Raw genomic sequence first — 21,408 nt, forward strand, 5'->3', positions numbered from 1 at the left:
GGTCAGAAAAAAAAAATCATGTTAAGTTTGCCGAGCGCAGGACATGCTTGAGCTTAAGAAATTTAACACTGATGCAGGGAGTATTTGAAGCAAGAGGTGCTGTGGTCTGTATTATTGTTTAATATTCTGTGCTTCTGAATTCTAAAGCCATGTAATGAACAAAATGTCCTGAATTAATGAGATGCCTCTGGTATATTTCTCCACTGTCCTGCAGCCCCAAATGTCTTCAGACCTTTCTGACATCTTAGTTTTTTGCTGGAAATCTGTTCTCCTTTATGCTGATGGCTGTTGCTAGGAGAATCTGAGAAAATCTGCTAGTGTGTATAAAGAAAAAGATTTAAATTCTGAAGTCAAGGGCCAGCTTCATAGGATAAACTGAAAAACAGTCTGCCTTCAGACGTAAGTGCAGTTCACTGATAAACAGTGAAAATAAACATAGCCATCACATCATCACTTTTTGATATCCTTCCCCCTCCAACAGTGGATGATGCTAGTAGAAGGCATTAGTAGCAGTGTGCGTGTGTGCACTGTGTATATTATTGTGTGTATATATATACATAAAAATTGTATGCATTTCTGTGTGTGTGTATTAAGTCTGGAAATAAGACTCAGTATTTATTTCATTGTTCTTCCTTTGTCCTGTCTAGTGCTTCTTCCCTTCAGGTGGCCATAAACATTTTATATAGACTGCAAGTTGCGTATACACGTTGCTGACCTTAGTTCATTGTGTCGTTAATCTGTAAAATCTCTTGACTGTGAACCCTGCCTTCAGGAAAAGGAAGGTGGTATATCAGATTACATGAGACATGGCTTATCCGGATCCTCTACCCTTTTACCTTAGGAGGCCTGGATTTCCCAGGACTTAGGGAGATGAAGCTGCCTGGGGAGCCTGTCCTACTGTCGTAACTTGTCTGTATGCTGAAGGGAACGTGTGAGAAACTTCTATCTATAAACCTACAAGAACACATTGTTGGATTTGCAGCTCTAGAACTGTGACTCACAAGTCTATTCCAGTTGCCTCCTACATTGCCAGCACCACTTACAAGGTGGATATCTAAGTGCTTCAGAGGTTACAGGAGACCTGTCTTGCATGGTGTGCCCTCAGAAGACATGGCAGGATATTCAGAGGTGTTAAGGATTGTTGTTCACTCAAAACATCACTGATAAAAGAAAATTCAGGGGGAGAAATGAGGTTCTAAGAATTTACTGAGCTTTTGATCCATCCTTTGAGCAAGCTTCCCAGAAACAGCTCAGTTTCATTCTACGACTGAGCTGATGCAGACACAGATGAAGTGTTTGAAGTATTTCTAGTCAACAGAGTTGACTGTTGTAATTCCCAATGCCTGTAGAGGCTCAAACCAGGGAGAAGATTCCCGTAGGATAAATGTGTGTGCATAACAGCAAACTTGAGCAGCACAGCTGTACTGCGCTCTGATCTCTATATCTCCCAAGGAGGGCAGGCTTGCTTAGCCTGGCACTCACATGGAGCAGCTAGCAGAGGACATGCTTCTTTGTGGGTGCAGCCTGTAAGCTTCCTTGTTTCTTGATAGACAGATCCACATTTGCACGCATGAGGTAACCAGCATCTTCATGTTTTATAAAGAAACTAACTACATTCCTTTCATCTCCAGAAATGACAGCAAATACACATGTGGAACTCCTTAGTTCCACTTAGTAGATTCTTTTATATCTCTATCTATAGGGAGATGAAGATGAAAGCAACAGCCACATTTCTTAAGAGTTCATATTTCATATCACGGAATCGGGCCTAACGCCCGTAAACCGTTGACAAAGGGGACGGGGCACCCAAGCGCCCACGTCCCGGGAAAAGGGGAAAGGGGAAAGGGTAGGGAGATGGCCCTGAGAGCAAAGAACAGCGGCAACAATCTGAGGAGAAACAAACTAATTTACTAAATAAAATATCGGAATGCAAAACAACACACTATAATACAATATAATTACAATTTAAGCTGATAAATCCAATACAGAGAGAGAGAATGTCCCAAAATCAAGGTAGGCCTTACTCTACTACCGACGATAAGACGGCTGGGGAGCGAGGTGCTGCCAAGACGAGAGACGGCGGAAAAAGGGACGAGGTCTCGTGATCTGCAAGTTTTTATACTGCGAGCTTTTATCTTTTCCCTCCGGCTGGAAATGGTAACAGAGGAGCAAAGTACCGTGGGGACTGTAGTAGTCCTTCTCTTCTGAGGAACAGGTATATCCACTACATGATGTTATGATGTGGAATACCAATAACCGAAAATCATAAAACCATGACACTTTTAATAGTAACTTCTGTTTCATTCTTAAGCAACTTACATTGTTTAAATTTCTGTAGGTAAATTCTTGAGGTTCTTGAGTACTGTTCTGGCAATCAGACAATACAAGCAACAGAAATAAATAGAAATCCAACTCTTAAGTTTCTTGCACTTCCATCATGAGTTCTTGAAAGGTAGACTTTGTTACATTGTGTAGATATCTGTATGTAATGTCTTTAAAATGCCCCCAAACCTATTTGTGCTGTTTCATGCATGATGCGTCTTGAACTCATAACTGATCTTTTCTGTAGAATATTTCTCTTGTGGTGTAAATACATTCACATTTCCTTCTGTTGAATACAGTGAATTTTCTTTTGAATTTCCTTCACAAAATAATAGCATAAGATGGTGCTCTCTCTGAAGTCAACTGTCTGGCTGAGCTTATTAAAGCTGGGGATTTTCTTTCTTGTAGGTCAAACAGACTTCCTTGCAGGTAGCTTGTACAATGCATGTTGTCCAGAATCTCTTCAGCACTGCTATTTGCTTAACTATAACTTGTTCATATAGCAGTCTCATTAAATATGTTTTCTTTATGGAAGTAGCAGCAGCATTGTTTATTTCTAAAACAGAACAAGTTAATCATCTTAGTTTCATCAAATCATTTAATTTCAGGGGAGCATGTATAAATTATATACGTATATATCAAGACAATGAAATCCACTGTTTTGGAGAATGACAGTAAGGGATAATATTGGAGTTGGATCTATTGAAGATGAGATTTTTTCCCCCTTTTATTTTGGGAATGTAGAAAGCACCTCAGTGCTTGTTTCTTAAGTTTCTTTGGTTAACACTACAGTTTATGATCTGAGTGTATGAGCCTTAAGAGAAAATGTGTATTTACTAGAACGTGCTTGTTAATGTTTATTTTGATTTTTGTTGATCTGTAGGTTTTAATTATGTATTTTACTGCAATAGGCAACTAACTCAGAAGCTGTAGATAGTTTTACAGATAAAAAAACAGATCTTACTTTTCAAGTTCAAAGAGAAACTAGAAAGCTTGGTATCAAGCAGTTGTCCCAGGAAGGAAATCAAACTCCTTTCTCTGCACAGCTCGCTGTCCCACATATTGCTTGGTTTCTTTGAGCAGGCCGAAACTGAAACTTGTGCCTCTGCCCAGTATTTTGTCACATCAAACAGAGCTTGTGCTGAAAGCAGATACCATATTGGATGGATTGCTGACTTGCTATGTCAAATCCAGTGTTTCAATTGGCTTGTCTTTGACTAGAAATCCTTTTTTTTTTTCTTAATCTTATGACATTTTTTCCTTCTATTCTATTGCTTCTAAGCAATACAATCTTTGGTATTGCTTTTGGGTATTTCTTTGGGGGATTTCACTGCTCTCAGGTGTAAAATGAATGAAATCCTGTTCTGTGTTAATTTGCCATTTACTGGTGCTGGCTTTAGCAAGTGTGTCACTGCCTTCCTGCAAGTAATCTGTGCAAGCCTGAAGCATGGCACCAGTGTTGTGCATGAAGCAACAAGGGGGTTTGTGGTTACGCCAAACGTGCTGGGAAGATGGGGATGGGCAGTGGTAAGGGATGTGTGAGGGGCTGCTATCTTATGTCTGCACTTTTCATCGTATAAAGTAACTCCAGTCTATGTTGCTGTCATCTACGTATGTGTATAATGCTGATTTGCCCTCTAACCAGGGCTTCCCTTCATTTCAAATGAAGTGTTAGTAATAGACTCAGTAGATTAAACCACAAACTGAAAAGGCAAAAAAGGGAAACTGTCAAAATTACAGAAGGCTGTTGCTAATAGCAAGCAGTTCTGCCTGCCTTTTCTCCTTGTGTTCTCTGAAATAGCATCTACAGGTGGCCTGTGGAGTTGGATGTTCTTAACTATGTCTGTTCTTGTCTGAATGAACCTGGAGCCAAACTGAAAAATGACCAATTTGTACATCTTTGCAGCACAGTGCATTAGTTTGGAGGACATTCATGACATAATAATAATTTTAAGAGTTACTAAAACTATCATATGAAATAACCTGAAAAGCTGTCACTAAAAATGGTGGCATAATTTTAGGGTTTTTTTAGAGCGTGGGTAGGGCTGTGTCATCAGGACAGAAAAAGAGAACTGCTTGCTGCATCAATGCTGCACTGCACTTGGCCTTGGGGCTGCTTCTGAGAATGCAAACAGTTAAAGTTTAACATCACATCCTGTTGGTCTGCTGTTTCTTTCATATGGTTCAGAGCTGACAGATAGCAGAGGCAGCTAATCATTAACAGATCCTTCAACGGCTGAACTCAGTTTTGCTTCTGGGATTAGCTGGCATGTTCCCTTGCACCTAGTTATAAGGGCAAAGGCATTTGTTTAATGATTTAGCTTAAATTTGCTTCCTAAAGAAAACATGTACTTCTGGAAGGGCTGTCTCCTCCAAATCAGTACAGCGCTGGGCATCTTCCTGCTGGGTTGTGTTGTTTAGGAGTGAGAATTCCGTCTCTGTTCCCCAGACCTCACATTTTGCCACATTTGTTACAGCATAGGACAAGTGTACCGGTCTGTTTCCTAGTGCATGTTACTCTGCCTTAACCCAGGCCTGTTTGCTATGGTTTGCTTCTCTCCATCTTTGAGGTTTAGAAGTAGGTTTTGTGCATCACATCATGAACTGCTTACGGCTGTTAGGGTATGAGTAACTAAACTATAAAATTCCACATCAACATCAAGCAAATAGATATAGATACCAATGTTAAAATCACAGTCACAGAATTGCAGGGATTGGAATGGACCTCGAGAGATCATAGAGTCCAACTACCCTGCTAAAGCAGGCTCCCTACAATAAGTCGCACAGGTAGGCATCCAGGTGGGTCTTGAAGGAGACTCCAGAACCTCTCTGGGAAAACTGTTCCAGTGCTCTGCCACCCTTACTGTAAAGCAGCAGCTAACAGTTAACATGCAGTCTTTATTGATCTATTAAAGGTCACTTCTGCTGAGGAAACAAGATGTTGTTTAGTAGCTGATGGGCAGCATATTGTCCTGCTCGAGCATATGCTTTGCATAGGGCAAAACACCGCCTTGTGTTTCTAGTACACCATATGTAGTAAGGAAGAGCTGCAGCCTCATTTGCTTTGAAGAGCAAATGAGTGTCTTGCACAGGCACGCCTGCATGCCGTTCACAATATACATGTATACCATAAATTTCTGGCCCTGAACTGAAATACAGATAGTGTTCTCTTTGCTTGGTCTGAAATCTGTGGAAAGACTTTACAAATCTCTGCTCTATGTTTAATTTTGGATAAGCTGTCTGATATAATTAATTTTTGCTCTTTTCCTGTTCTGAGGACTTTTTTCTATAAACAAGAATTTGCTGTAGAACTACTTCAGTCATTTTCTAAAGCATGTGTGGCACAGCATCTGTTCCTGGGATCTCTTATCCTCTGCTCTAGTAATTTATGGAATTTTTATTGTTTGTTGCAGAGAGGAAAAGTCAGTCTTATGGACCACCTGCCAGGAAAAGGTGAATCTTTTTGTACAGTGAAGGGCTTAGGTTTTTTTTCTTTGCCATCAACATTAAGAGAACTCTTTAATATTAAAGATGTATTTTTGTCCACGCTGAGCAAAGACAAATTATTAGTAGCAGCAGATTCTGCTCGTAAAAGTAAAGTAGAATTATGTATTTCCATGTGCATAAGAGTATTTTAAAACGTCCTCTTTTGAAACACTGTACTATGTGCCTTAAATTGACATTCTCCTTGGCATCCGCTGTTGTTTGGGTGGCTGAGGTGCTGGTGTTTTTTTGTTGTTGATGTTGTTTTTACCTATGCAGTTACCATGTGTTAAAAATATGCAGAGTTGCACCTTAGAGTTCTGCAAGATAGTTTGAGATCTTGTGTTTTAGTGGCTCAGTGAAAGGATTTGAGTTACACAGAGAAACTGAAAGAGATGATCTAAGATCATGTAGCAGAATACTCAAATAGCAGTTGTTGATCTTGCTGAAAGCCAGCTGAAAGACAGAGCTTAACATGTATATTTCAGTCTCGGAAAGGAAAAGAACAAATAATTGCTGGAGCTGAAGAAACACAGGTAGTCTTGTTCTGAAGTCTTTGCTCTGTCTTCTGTGAAATTGGCTGCCAGAACAAACGTGGGTGCAGTGGCTGATATTTGATACTGATGTAATGGCAAGTGCGTGGTGTCTGGGATTGTCTCATTTGGAAAGGTGCTTTTTGCCCCCAACTGGTATTTCTAAGTGCCTGAGTATTCAGAATAAGGAAGCTTGCCTCCACAGCTTTGTTGGGATATGTAATGAACTTATTTCAAATGAGCTAATGGAAACACACACATTTAATGTCTTATTTTGCTCTGGAAAAATCATAATTATTATTTCTATTAAGATTCCTTACTTTTGGTATTAAAAGACCCTTTTGCAATGTTACAAGCTGTCTGTTATTTAGCTTTTAGTTTTGGAAACAAGCTTGCTCAATATCCGTTTGCGTTCCCACTTGCAATCTGCAATGCCATGTACTGAAGCTGTTAAGGAGGATTTTATTTCTTTCTGTTCTTAAGAAAATTAAAGATTCTATGAGCACGTACACTAGATAAAGGAAAATAAATTTCATCAAGTGAAGGAATTTCATAGTAAACTCTAAACACTGAGTCCTGTCTTTCCTAGAGATTGGAAACGGTCATTTCCTCGATGCTTACCTTTCTGTTTTTCATCCTGCCTCATGTGGAGTCTGGTAGAAACTAATTTTATGCTTCATCTTTGATTCAGTTTCACTGAAGGTAACCTTGCACTTAATATCCACTTTAACTTTGGTCGTCTCTAGAGATGTACCCAAACTGGCTGATGGGTGAGGAGTTTTTCCTTCTTCCTCGCTGTTTCCTTCTTCCTCGCTGCTTTGATGCTGTTTCTCTTTCTACATGAGAAATAGACGCTTACCCACTAAGCATTATTTTCCTTAGTAGTGATTCAATAGGTTTTATTCAAAGTGACTGAGAGTGGTGGTTTTTGTCAGATACTATCTTCTGCAATGAGATCCTGAGGTTTCAGTAACTACTTAAACCGAGAAATCAAATCCTTGCATTTGAAATAGACTTTCTAGAGGTGGGATTCACTGTGTCTGCCTGGCGCTTGATCTGTACATGTTCTCCCTTGGTTAGGGTTTAAGCAGAGATTCTCCTGCACATAGAAAGCATGCGTGTGTTGTGTGAAGCTCAGTTTGATCCTACATAGACTGCAGGGCTAACCTTTCATTCCTCTTTAGGTATTTCCTAATAAAATGATGGAGCTGTGCATGAATGTGGCTTCTGTATTCCCTTAATTGCATCTTTAAGGCTCTTTAAAGGTGCTGGAGACTGCGAGTGAAACTACCTTCTGTGCTGTGCTTGGTGGTTCCTGCTGCAGACTGTGACACGCACTGATGACCGCTGAAAAAGATTGCCTCCCAGTTTCCCAAGCCTGTGCCCTCTGGGGCTGTGGGCAGACTGCTGAGCTTGCCTGCCCTGGGTTCCCAGCTGGGGAGCTGGAGACATTTCACTGTTGTCAGTCATGAGGATGTTGAGGGTTAATCTGCTCATGCTGTATCTGCATAGTGTCTTTAGAGCCTCAAGGCAATAATGTATAATTGTAATTTTATTATTAATATTGGTTATTTCATTAAAGCATAATTTTCAAGCAATGTTCATGTTGATTAAGCTCATTTTGTCAATGAACTGGCATCCTTCCAACAGCATTATCTCGGGTTCAAAATCTTTGTCTAAGAGTGTGGCCTAAACATGTAGATAGATAGCTCTGAAAAGAAAATAACAAATGCCTAAAGAAACCCATCCTTTCTTGTTTTTAATCTAGACTGTGGACATCCATAAAGAAAAGGTTGCTCGCAGAGAGATAGGCATTTTGACGACCAATAAGAACACATCAAGAACTCACAAAATTATAGCGCCAGCGAACATGGAGCGTCCTGTAAGGTATATTCGAAAACCTATAGACTACACGGTGCTGGATGATGTTGGCCATGGCGTAAAGGTAAGAACACCTGGACGCATGAGAACTCCAGATAGTACAGACCAGGAGATAAGGTTGGGCAGAATGACCTTAAAATGTTGCTCTCGTTTATGTTAGGGAGGATTGTGGGTTTGATATGCTCACACATACAAACATTTCAATATTAGAATGGATTGTTTTGTAAAGATTTTTATTATTATTGCTTATTTATTTAAGCAGTGTTTGCCATAACCTTTTGACTGGCAGTGGTAGTCAGAGTCTGGAAATAATGGCTTATGATCTTAGCCTAGTGACTTGTCAGAAAAGCCATGACTAACTTCTAAAATTCTGACTTGCTTTCTCACCTGATTAAGCTTTCTGTCACTCCCTTTATTTCCTAAACTTTTATGAAAAATTAAGTCATCATTTGCAGGGAAACAGGCTGATTTTTTTTTTTTGAGGGGGTGGAATGACAGGCAGGGGCTGGTAGGAGCAGCATTTGCTGTTGGCATTGAAGTCTCCATGGCATTTAACATCTCCCTCTCGTTTCTGCTTTTGGGCAGCCTTGTTTTCCTTCTCTCTGAATAAAAAGCCTTTGTAAATACTGTCCACTTCCCTTGCAGTGGTTATGGGCAAAATGAATTGTAACACTCTTTTCTCCCTGGGTATTTTTTTATGGCATATAATAACTTTGTATACCTCGCAGAGCAGGCCTTCAGGTGTAGTCTGTTCATAACACTTCTCTTGCATAGTATTAAAAAGCTTTTATTCAAGACCTGTATCCTCTACAGCCTGATGTACTCTGGTCAGTCAGCGGCTAGATCAGCCCTTCATAGGCCCTTTGGCTGAGTTCCTGAGGAACAGATATTTCAGAATTAACACAGAAGAGTGCCAAGGTTGCATTGTAGTAACCCTGTGAATGCCTAGAGAAGTCTAATTGCAACACAAGCTAGAATGCTTATCTATACCATGGCAGCTCCAGGATATAAATTTATGTAGTGGCTTTTGGCTGCTTAGTTTATTTTTTTAAATTTTCTGGCAGTCAAACCTATACCTAAATCTGTACAAATACTGTAACTTTTAGGATTGCTTTACAGTAGTTATTTGAGGCAGGCTGGATGGAGCCCATCGTATGTAGAAGGCTGAAAGATTAGTCCTGAATTGCTGCAGAATAGAAACACTGGGGGCAGAGAAACTGATGATTTTTCTGCAAGCATACAAGGAAAGAGCTCTGAGAATACAGAATGCAGGAATTGACACATTCAGTGTCAGGATGTTGGTTTCTGCATTTAAGTGCTCCAGGGGTCAGATGCTGCAGAAGACATTTTAAAAAGTAGAATAATTATTGTTAGTCCTTGAAGCTAATGCTTTGCTGCACTACTTGCATTGCAAAGCCCAGAACGTGTTGCTCAGTCTCTTAAATGCTGACATTGTTAGCTGTAGCAGTTGCATTTTCCAGCATAGTCATACTCTTAGGAGTACTAGCATCTTTATAATTGTGAACCTTTTTATTGAGGGAGTGAAAAAGAGATGCCATTTACCTGTTTTTAGACAGCTTTTCTTAATAAAGATTTTTTTTTTAACTGTCAGTGGTTTCATTTGGTATAACAAACTTCATCTGTTTAGAGGTAAAATAGCATTCAGTAATAACCAAACTAGCAGCATTATTAAATCAGCTACAAATGATATCTGGCTATTGTTTCTTTGAGTAATATGCCTAAGTCTGTTTTATGACTGGGGAAAGCATGAAACACTGAGTAGAGAGGTGAAGTTGCTGTTCAGTATGTGGACTTTTTACACAAGTGAAATAAGCTGCTGGCTCAGCCTCAGGTAGATAGTTGAAGGCATCTGTCGTGCTTTTGACACCTTCATCAGAGTTGCCCTTCACTGGATGCATTGTTGAGAAGGTTGGGCTGAGGCAGAGAATGACATAATTACACGTGTGTAGCCAGCATTTTACTAGGTTTCCTGGAGTTTGACACAGATCACAGCTTTAAAGGAAGAAGCAAACCAAGATGTAGACAAATTTTAAGCAAATTCAACCAAAATAACTTCAGCAACAGGATTAGATAGTGTTGGAAGTCAGCACAAATAACTGATGATGCTGAGAATCTGAGTTGCCTCTTAAACAGACAGATGAAGGAGGACCATACAAGAAATTGCATTGCAGTGTCATGCCAAGAATGGTCTTAGAATATAGCTCAGACTCTAGTCAAGACAATAGGATTGTTAACAAAGATTTCTCTCCAAAGTAATAGGTAGTAACATCTCCACTAAGGCCTGGGAAATTGTTTTTTTTCTAGGCAAACGAAGTTTGAGTTTTTGGTTTTACTAACTATGGGTCCTTGATTGTCTCTGCTGTGCAACAGTCATAAAATAAAATACAGTGCATACACTGGCATTTAAGTATTAAGTAAAAATTATGCAGTGCTTGGAAATATGCGTTTTGACAAAGAAACAAAAAGGAGAAATAGAAAGAAGAAGAACCGAAGATACAGGTTGGATTACAGCCCATCCCTGCTTTTATTTATTTCAAGAAATACTGATTCTGGCTAGCAAAAAACATAATTAAAATATGCAGTATATTTTAAGGAGAGATCTAGAGTTATTTCATGTAAAAGTAATAAATGAAGTATAAATAATATCTCAAACTTAAAAAAAAAAAAAAAAAGCAGTTATAATCTCAGCGTAAGTACTTTCTTTCCCTGTGCATTTTCTGTAGACATGCTTGTTTTTCTTGTCTCTCTGTGATGCTTCTCATGGCTTTGTAGAGGGGCCACAAAGGCAGAAGCCTGTGCTGGGGACACTGAGGTGGGCTCCATGTGCCCGTCTCTCACCTGCATCAGCAATTTTTGTGGGCTGCGACGAACTGATGGCAAGCAGCTGCTCCATATAGTAGGTTTCTTCCCTGGTGGAAGATGCCTTCTTGAAAGGCAGTGCTGTTTCCTAGCACCCCTTTCAACAGTATCTTACAGAAAAGCTCCTGCAGACCATTCCAAGGTTGCCAAAGTGCTTTCTCCTTCGACCTGAAACTCCATGGCAGCCCCAGGCTGTGCTGGCTGCTCCACTCCTTACTCTTCCTTTTGAAGGGCCTCATATGGATGAAAGTTCCATAAGGAGGAAAGCTGTTAGTGTGTTTTTTTTTTGTTTTTTTTTAATATATGCCTATGAAGTCAGGTCTAGCATGAGTCAAAATGGGGAGGACTTTTTCTTACTAGACAAACACTGCATGTAGCTGGCCACAGGAAACACGCAGGCCATCATTTTTGCCAGTTTGCTAAGTAGTTGCTCAGCTGTCACCCTCTGGGGATAGGGGAATGTAGCTGAAGTCATTCTTGGTAAATGAGAGTAATGGTTGTGAAGTGAGAGCCCACCTTCCTGTGTAGAGAGCTTGGTTTGAAATTATTAGGCAGAGGTTACTTTAACATTTCCTTCCTTCTTTTCCCCTTCTTTTCCCCTTCTTTTGTGAAAGGAGGGGAAAAAAAAAAAGTAATGTGCCAGTAAATAAATAGGTCAAATACAATTACTCATACAGAACATCCTCAGTTTAAGAGGGGGAGGAGGAGGAGGAAGCTTGGAAGATGCCTTGAAAGCCCTGGAGTTAGCCTTAGAATTTGTAACAATCTTTTTTTTTTTAGATGGCAGATGGAATTGCAGCATAGTAGGAAATTGAAATGATGCCTCGTGGTGAAGGAAATAGTGTTGAACACATGTGAAATTGAAATGTCTAATAGTCATAATTAGAACGGGTTTGCAGTATGCAGCAAACAGTTCTCAAACTATCTCAAACTGTGTCTAAAGATTGATCACTTTTCAACTGTTTGAAGAATTTCCTTGTTTTAAAGTACATGTATTTCACTGCACCACAGCTGTAAGAAGCTTTCAAGACCACAAGTCAAGTGGGATCTAGGCACTAAAAAGTATTAATTAGGAAAATGAAAGTTGGAAGGAGTCCTTTAAAGTAGGGATGGGACCAGAAGTGTGCTTGCAGCAAGGGCTTTGCTCTCACCCTTGCCGTGCTTTTGCTCCACTCACCTGGTGTCTGTGTGCTTACTGCTGTCTGTGCAAGATGAAAATGCAGATGAGGAGCTGGTGTGAAGGTGGAAGGCTACCTAATCATGCCTGCTATCCCTTTAGGATATGACTTGATGTGCTGGCTGCTTGAGTATGAACTTTTAAATAATTCACTGTAATAAAAATAAAGTGAGCCAGGGATCCCGAACCTGAGCCCCTGCTGCCTTTGTTCCTGCGTTAGCCTCTGTTGAACACTCTTGCTTCAAAGGACATAATTTCATTAATGTCACAGAATCACTTGGGGGTCATGGCCAAACAGTAAATATTGCTGTAGGGTAAGGAAGCTTCTCTGGGGAGAAAAACCAACCCTCCCTGCTGCCAGCTCTGATGACTGTTGTGAGTGTTGATGGCAAGTGCTTTTTACAGGGCGCTTGTTTCTGGAAGTTCAGAAGTGTGTGTGGTGTCATCTGGTATAACGTAGGTATCAAGACTTTCTGGTTGCAAAGGAAAGTCAGCACTTTGATCTATTTATTTTCTAATTTGAAAATATTTTTTTGGTTAGCATTATTTTACTGTAAGCTATTAAATATTACTACCTCAAAGAATTCAGAAAGATTGAAGTGTTTCAAAACAGGAATCTGTTGCATCTTTCTCCGAACAAGGCTATTAATAAGTGCTGAGGGAGTGTTATTAAATTTGCTCATCATCCACAGTTTCTGTATCTTAACAGCAGTTTAATATGTAAAAACATTTTAAGGTAAAATGATTTTGGAAACTTAAAAAAAAAAAAAAAGAAAATAAGAGAAGCAAAGCAATAGTGACAGGCTGCATCTGGTTACTGTTAACAGAGAGCAATGTAATTACTGAGTTGCAGATAATACCAGGAGATGTTATAATTAACGATAAAATTTCATTGCAGAAACTTTACCTACTCATGTTCTGTTTTGTAAGAAATATTGATTTGGAGCCTAAGTTTTTGCCACACAGATGCCATACAATAGACTATAACGAAAAAAAGATCAAAAAAGCCTATGGAACTGTTCCAGTAAGGAAACTGAGACACAGTAATGATTTCTTTAAAAACAGCGCGGAGCTGGTGGCAGAAGCGTGTTTCCCTCAGTGTCTGACACCCACATACAGGCTGCCTTCTGAAAAACAGCTTTGATTGCAGATGCCCTTCTCACGAAGTCCCTATTTTCATTTCTGTAAGAAAACTGTGTTCTAGACTGGTTCTTTACTGCATCCTTTCCTCAAGAATCCCATCCCTTCATGTACAAATACCCTTCCTTCTGCTCTTCCTGCTCCCATTGTGTCACCTTGCCATACTCCAAACCCAGACCTGCTCTGCCTGACAAGAAAGGAGGCAATCCCTGTGCAAAACCTGTGAGGATGCCTCTGGGGCAGTTGGATTACCTGGCTGCAGATACACGATAGCACTTCAGAAGGCATTAGGGCCAGCTGCCTTGCTCCTATGATTGTCTCAGATAATTCTGCCTTGACTAGTAAGACAAAAGCCTTTTTTAATCAAAAGGGGAGGTTGGCTAGAGAGTCATCAAGAGCAATCGTGCTTTTCTTTTGCGGTTGATGACTGGTTACTGGTCAAAGGCAATAACAGATCTAAGGATGGTTATTGCTTTTGCAGAATGTACATATTTCAGTTCTGAGTTTGCCATACACTTTCTATTAATGCAGATTAGGCTGACTGTTTTTAAACCTGTGTTTCTGTTGGACAGCAGTTATACTCAGTAGTCTTTAAGGACTGCTTTCAGTGATCCCAGACATGGCAGAATACAGAGTGAAATTGGCTCTTTGAATTCGCGACTTGGAGAAACATTAGCCACATACAGGAGGGGAAGTACTGCCAATCTGCATCGAGATTAAAAATTGCTACAGCCTAAATTGAGGAGATCCAAGCTGAAAAGAATGGGAGAAGCTGCCTGGACTTCAGCGTGGGGAGAATTTTGCTGCTGTGTGCAACTGGATTTTGGTATTTCCATGCTTTTAGATAGATTTGCTCATGTAAATGAGTTTCATGCTGTGTCAGTAGCCCTAGCTTTCCAAACACAATTTTTAACTCAAGTAATAGCTTTCTGGTTCCCTGAATCATGACTAATGTTCACCCATGACTTGTTGCTTGGCATGGAAACTATTAAAAGTTCTATCGATGGCTGCCTCCTGAGGCCAGCAGCAGAGTCCTTCAGAAACCTGGACATTCTTTGGCTACCAGTAGATACTTCTGATTGCCTTAAACTCCACCCCTCCATGCCAGCCATGAGTCTTCTGCATTCACAGCCTTGTCCTTTTGTTCATCTACAGCAGAGCCCTGCTGTGCTGCCTCTGTCTGCACTTATTTTTCTGCTGTTTAGATGGCCAGAACTGAGCAGGCTGAAACTATTGCCTTAAGCAAGAAAGCCTCTAACTTAAAGTCATTGCTTAGCTGTCCCAAAACATTGTTTGCTCTGTCCAAACATGAAAACTCAGTCTGAGTGCTCTGAAGTCCCTCCATCAGTTAAAGATGTGGCCATACCTCTGGCTGTGGTAAATGCCTTGTATGACTTGTAAATACCTGTTTTTGTCCATTGCTTGAAGTGTATTACTTCTTTCTAGGCCAGTGCTGGCCGTCAGTCCTTGGCCAACATGTTGTCCCTTGTCAAAACCCTGCGAGTATAACACTGCACTGGCTGTCATCCTTTGGAAGTGCAGCCAGGTTGGCTTCTGTTTCTTGAACCTGAAAATATGGTTTCCGTCTCTTAATTCTGTGTCAGCCCTTCAAACTGCATCCATGTACTTTGCACATTTTTCTAGGAAAAGCAAGACACCGTTCTCATCTTTAAAGCACCTCTCTGCTATGATGCTTCAGAGAAACCCCAACCAGTAGCGCTGCTTACATGCTGTTTCATTCTGGGAACATCCTAATTTGTATGGTTCTGTACTTCGACATCAAAAACGTCCCCAGTAAACCTATGCACTGTGGTGTTCTGATGTGTCCAGAATACTGGAGGCTGTCTCTTGTGCGTACAGTAACACAACTAGCTGGAGGAGATAGTCGTACTCCTTACAGCTTCTGCAGGATTCTTCGGTACATGCCAAGAGCTCAGTGCTGCTCTTCGTTTCACTTAGCTTTTCTGAAACTGTTTGCACCTCCTATCTCTTCATTTACAGGTCCTTCTCCCTGCAGGCTTCCCTCTTCAAGCTGTGAATCTTGTGCACCACTGCCTTTTCTTCATGCTCTACGTTTCCTTCCTTCCTGACTCCAGCCTTCCTCTGCTGATGAGTCAGTCGGTGCCGGTGGTCATGCTCTGCTATCTGGGCTGGTGGCAGTTGGAGAGATGCTTGAACCTATGCTAAATGTATACCTGCTTTTCCCTTTGGTTCCTGCTGCTTCTCCCTCCTTCCCTTTTTAAGGTTATATTGATACCGGACTGCTGCTTAAACTGTTTCCAGCTCAAAGCAGTTTTTGGAATTGTTTAGATAGCACTAAGTTTGGCTTTCAGAGCAAGAAATGCAGCATGATTGACCACATAAGATCAGCCAATAAATACGAGAAAATGTCTCCTAATTAATTAGCTTACTAACCATGATTAAACAGCCATATGGCTCATCTCCCTTTGATTCATTTGCGTTCCTGCCATACTTCTGTCTTCTGGATCCAGAGTTCCTCTCCCATAAGAATCCCTGCTCCTTTGTGTTCCTTCCTTCTGTGTTTTCCTGCCCATATGACTCCTGTTTATATTAACAGCAGCACAGGGGACATGTACAGAGCTTTTCACTTATCGAAAGCAGAATGACAGCAGCCACTAACTCTTCTGCATAATAAAGAAATATGTGCATGTGTGTGGATCTGAACATTGTTTAGTTGGTACTAAAGGATGAAGGTCACCTGATGAAGTTGTAAAGATTGAGATAAAGGTCAAGAGCTGCTGGACTTTGGATACGTTCATGATGTTGAACAGTGCTTAGCAGCAGAAAGGTTTGAGATGAGATGTAAGATTCCTGATTCAGTGCTGGATGAAGATACTCTGTTGCTGCAGTGGAGGCAGAATGTCACAGTGATTAAGGAGGGGGTGGGAAGTCTCACCAGAAGTGTTGAGTGACACCGCAGAAGGGAAGGAAAGAGAGGGAGCTTTTTGTCTTTAAATTTCTGAGGTAGGCAAATTTAGTGATAGAGACTGGGTAAGAAACCATGCCACCCTTCCTTTTAAACCTTTAAAAGGTTTCTATCTATGGCTGCTAGGATGGGGGCAGGGGAACAGAACAACAGTTTCACTTTTGGTCTCTTTATTTGTGTTATGCCATTGCCCTTGAGAACTGGTAGAGTGAGGGGAAGGATCCTTCTATGAGAGGGGAAAGCTAAACTGCTAAAAGCTTGTGTTAAAAATATAATGCTTAGGAGACTACCCTGGCATCCTGGAAACTGAACCGTCATGTTTATCCATGAAATAAGTATATAGGGACAGATGTGGTTCAAATGCCTTCATTCTGCCACTCCGCTGATGAACCTTGGCCCAGACTGGGTGTGAACAGGATGGCTTCAAATTTACTTACCTCAGCTAAGCTTTTTCATTTGAATTTTGGAATGGGCTTTGTGTTTTTGTCGTATGAATAACTTCAGGCCACTGCTTTCAACCTCTTGATTTTTGAACTCCAGCTGTTCCTCAGTGGTTAGGTAGACCCTGTCAGATATGTCACACATGTGCACTTATACTCAATACTACTGAGTATTTTAATTATTTTTTCGGGGTTCACGAACTTCTGTAAATTGGTCTGTGGCTCTTGGTCTGGAAATGACAATATATTTCCAAACAACCTTAAAAATAACACTGGGATTGTTTTATGTTTTGGGGGTGTAGAGATTTTTTTAAAAGTAAGTGAAACTACCCCTTGTCTGCATTCAAAATGATGAATTTCCGCCCCCGCAGTAAAATTAAAGAGCTCACCTTGGATTTTAAAAAATTACATTAATTTTCCTTATAGATTTGTGAAGCTAAGTTGTCATAATTTTTTTCTCTGCAGTCACGAAGGCTGTAAAAATAATACAGTGGAGTCACATAATGACTTGATTCTAAGAGCTGAAATTTCAGCACGACCATCGTTAGAACACTGCCAACACCATTTTGAGCAGCCAGTGTGGTGCTAGCTTGAGTCAGGTTTCAATCAATAAACCAGAGGTGAAAGGCTCTGGTGCTCATCCTGTCTGAAAACTCCCTTTTCTTTATTTACCATTCAAAGCAGGAGCTAGAATTTCTTCAAAACACACGAAGGTTAAGTGTCAAAACAACAGGCAAGTCCGCTCTGCACCATATAGCTGCAGCTGTGGTTTTGTGAACGAATTCTGAAGTGCACATTGCCATTGAAACAGCATTGATTTGGTTTTGGACTTAAACGGTCAGCAAAGGGCTCTTCAACCCTTTACTGCCCATGAGGAGCCTGGCAAATAAACCTGGCTAAGCTCAGCTAAGCGTCGCTTTGTCACAAGTGATTTTTCTCTGGGTGTTGCTTAGTCATTGAACGTTCTGTTGTGTGACAGTGTGAGCCAGTAACATCGTTGTTAGCATACCGGGATGTAGCTAAATATAGGTAGATGCAGATTATGTTTTTTAATGTGATTGTCTGTAGTTTAACCTGTCCTGTCAGTTGTGATGGATCTGCCATTAATTTCTCCCTTTTTCCCCCTTTTTTTGCCAACGTTAAGTGGCTAAAAGCCAAGGTAAGAAGTGTTATTTCTCCTTTGCCCCACAGTGCCTCATGTGACTGATAGTAGAGGCTGCAGAGCCATTAAAACTGAAAACTAGCGCGCTCTTACTCTCTCCTCTGCTTTCCATAGGATATTTAGATTAAACATGCTGTACTTGAGTGTTTTGTTTTCAGCGTTTAGCGTGTGTCAATATATCTGCGATACATTGACATCTGCATTTATACATAGATGATTAATTTCTCTAACACATGTAGTGCTTTGCTCTGAATTCAGTAGATGCCTCAGTTCCCTTCACTTACAATTTTTTTGCAGGAGACTTCCCAGACAATCTGAATGACTCTGCTAGTCAAATAGCAGGGGCGAGCTGAGCCATTCTGGGCCCATGCTGACTGTATTGTACTGTCAGCATTAAAGTTTGGTTTAAATTATTAACACTCCAACTAAGATGAACACAAATGTGGCTTCCCCTTAAAGAAAAGAGAGAAATGAAAGATTTGTGCATGAAACTGTCAATTGCCTACCTTTGTGATGTTTGTTGTATATTAATAGCAAAAATAACATTAAGCTTGTATTTGAACTCTCTGTGTATACTGGTGTCTGTCCTGTGTGTAGCTAAAAACTTGCTGTTTGACAGCTGTCTGGGAATTCTCGCTTCATATTCTTACATTTAAAAAAAAAAAACAAAAAAAACCTGTCAATAATAGAGCTGCTCTGTTATAAAAATAAAATCATGTTTTCCCTTATTTCAGCATGGAAATAACCAGCCTGCAAGAACTGGCACCTTGTCAAGAACAAATCCGCCTACACAAAAACCACCAAGTCCTCCCATGTCAGGCCGGGGAACTCTGGGGTAAGAATGAATAGTGCTCGGTCCTGCCTGTGTAAGACACAGCTTTAAATGCACCAATGTCGATGTTTCTTAAATAGATGGATAGATAGCAGTTCAGATTGCCTTTAGAAATAACACAATTAGTTTTGCTGTGTAAACCCTTCCAGCTGCAGTGCCTTATATTTTCATGGTGACCTTTTGAAATAGCTGCTTTTCATGGGGGAGCAGATTTATTATAGCTATGGGTAAAGGGGAAGCTATTGTTATTCCTCAATTTTGGGCAGAAATCCTGGGTTATATGAGAGAATATCAATAAGGTTTTAACTTCAGCGGAGGAAAGATTTCATTGAAGTTCTTGTCTGCTTGTTTCTCATTATTACAGAGATAGGAAATGGCTGTTCATAGCATATTTGTTGCATTATCTAAGCAAAATTCATGGCGTCGTTAACGTATTGGCAACACTGATTCTCACTGGCTTGTGAATTTTTATTTTGCCATTTAAATGAGAAAGATTTTGCTTATCCAAGCCTCCCTCTGACCAGAGTTCCCTACCGTAACATCAGTTTCTCTGCTCTGGACCTGTGGGGAGTGAAGTCTGCTTATCACTGTAAGCCAGCAAGTATTTGTTGGTAGGGACCAAAGTGTGAATACCTGAACAGCTCAGAGCACGTGCCGTGTGGCTCTGTCTGCCCAGAAGACATCTGAAACAAGGTCTTCTACCTGTTTGTCATGCTTAGTCTTTCCTTTATGCTGTGAGTGACTGAGGCACTGCAAAGCTGGCTTCTGTGGCTGTGTCAGCTTCAGGCACATTGTCTGGGAGAGCTGGGAAGCTGGAGAAATGAGGAGTAATGAGACAGAACAGGAGAAACAGCCAAGGAAAATTAGGAGCAGCAACTGCTTTTGTCAAAGACTTAGTGATTTTTAATCCTGATGTGCTGCTTTGCTGCTTCAGGATGGCAGTGTTTATTGTGTATTCTACAGAAAAATTACCCTAGGGGGTTCCTCAGCGTGTTTTCTGAAAATTCCCGTTGCTCAAGGGCACGAAATCAGCATTCCAGTTGTCTCTCTTATCCCAGCTGAGAGAGCGTTGTTGTTGTTGATCAGCCCGGGAAGCTGGGTAGGATTTTGCATCCTTGTGGCTGCCCCCAGTGTGGCAGCAGTGCTGGCAGACTGCTGAGCACCCTCACTTGTACTCCTGAACAAGCCAGAGCTGTTTGGTTGCCTCAGCTGATGGCTGATAAAGATTAATCAGCCCAACGTCATTTCCAGATGAGCTTGACTAAAAGCAGCAGTTGGCTGAGGGGAAGGAATAATGTGGGTTCCTAACAGATTTCTATCTGCCCTTCTTGTTCAGGAAGTACAGCTCTTGTCTCGAGCAGCCATGTTCTGCCAAAGCATGAAATATCATAGGCATGACTGTTTTTCCTAATATATGCAGAAAAAATTGCTAGAAACCGCAAGGATGCTGCTCTTCTCCCTTTCATCCAGAAAACAGAGATAAGCGTGTAAAATCAGAACAAGCTTGATGTCTAACATGGGCCCTGAATTATGTGTACAGCTTATCCCTCCAAGGCAAGGGCGATCTAAAGGAATATTGAGAAGGAGTCTTGCTCAGAAACCACCTGAGCTGCGAAATGAATGAACAGCAGGAACAGGGGCTTTCTGGGGGGCTGCTCGGGCTGGGAGCACCACGCAGGGGACAAGGCAAGCGAAGGGCTGGAGCTGGAGAAGCAGGTTGGAGGGAGCAGCTGCACCGTGTGGGACCTGGAGCAGAGCATGACCTTGGGCTGCTTTTAGCTCCCCTGTGGCAATAGGCACTGGGCACTGGCACTGCTGTGTCGGGGAAGGGCTGCTCTCCTCTCCCATGCAAGACTGGCAGAAAAACAGATGGCTGGGTTGGACCTGCGTGGCACAAGGAAATTATTTTTTACTTCTCTGTGCTTAGGAGTTTGAATCCTTCAGTGAAGTTGAAGAGAACAAGGAGAAACCGGAGCTCTGCTGAGCCTGAGGTTGTAGCAGGATTTGCTTTTGATAGGATATTGAAATTGGATGGGCAAAATAAATAGTGCTATCGAGCCAAGAGGCTGCATTTCTTATTGCCAGTGCATTCCAAGATAGAATACTTCAAAATGTTAGTTTTCAAGGTTATTTCTGTTGGAAGCACATTTAAAATCTTTGCTTATTTTTTCATTTGGAGATATTTAGAGCTCTATCTCTTACAACTGGAATACAAAGTCACTTTATTTTTCCCATGACTGTTCTCTTCTGGAAGGTCTATAGGTGGTGGCAGTCTACACATCAGAGTCATCTGCACTTCTTTATATAGGCAAACTAATTTACTAAAACCATTGTTCATGCAAACAAATATGGTATTTCCATTTTTCTCCTCAAGAGAGTTTTTAATAGTTTAATTTTCAGTTAAAATTAAGTACTGTTGCATTCTACATTGTACAAAGGAAGTTGATAAGTTTCTTAAAATACCATGAAACCATATAACTTAACAGCCTGGTTATAACCAGCAGTGGAACAAGTGATTAAATGCCAGTAGTTTACTATTTTTGTTTTTGCTTAGCTGATGCGTTGCCAAGTTCTGTGTCTTGCAAGGGATCTCTTGGTTACTGGTGAGAAC

At 40.8% G+C, this 21,408-nt stretch overlaps 1 protein-coding gene across 12 annotated transcripts in view; it reads left to right on the forward strand.

Moving 5' to 3' along the window:
• ABI1 (abl interactor 1) overlaps nt 1-21,408 on the forward strand; it is a 77,621-nt gene that overhangs the window by 40,434 nt on the left and 15,779 nt on the right. For 8 of the 12 annotated variants that reach the window (XM_021387190.1, XM_021387195.1, XM_021387185.1 and 5 more), the window contains exons 3-5: nt 8,107-8,283; nt 17,948-17,962; nt 18,700-18,800. In XM_021387190.1, the coding sequence (XP_021242865.1) occupies nt 8,107-8,283; nt 17,948-17,962; nt 18,700-18,800 (293 nt within the window). The remainder of the gene's footprint in view (nt 1-8,106; nt 8,284-17,947; nt 17,963-18,699; nt 18,801-21,408) is intronic. The other 4 variants (XM_021387183.1, XM_021387186.1, XM_021387189.1 and 1 more) reach the window with 1 other exon arrangement.

Source organism: Numida meleagris, chromosome 2 (assembly GCF_002078875.1).
Source record: "Numida meleagris isolate 19003 breed g44 Domestic line chromosome 2, NumMel1.0, whole genome shotgun sequence".
In the NCBI taxonomy this organism is placed as follows: domain Eukaryota; kingdom Metazoa; phylum Chordata; class Aves; order Galliformes; family Numididae; genus Numida; species Numida meleagris.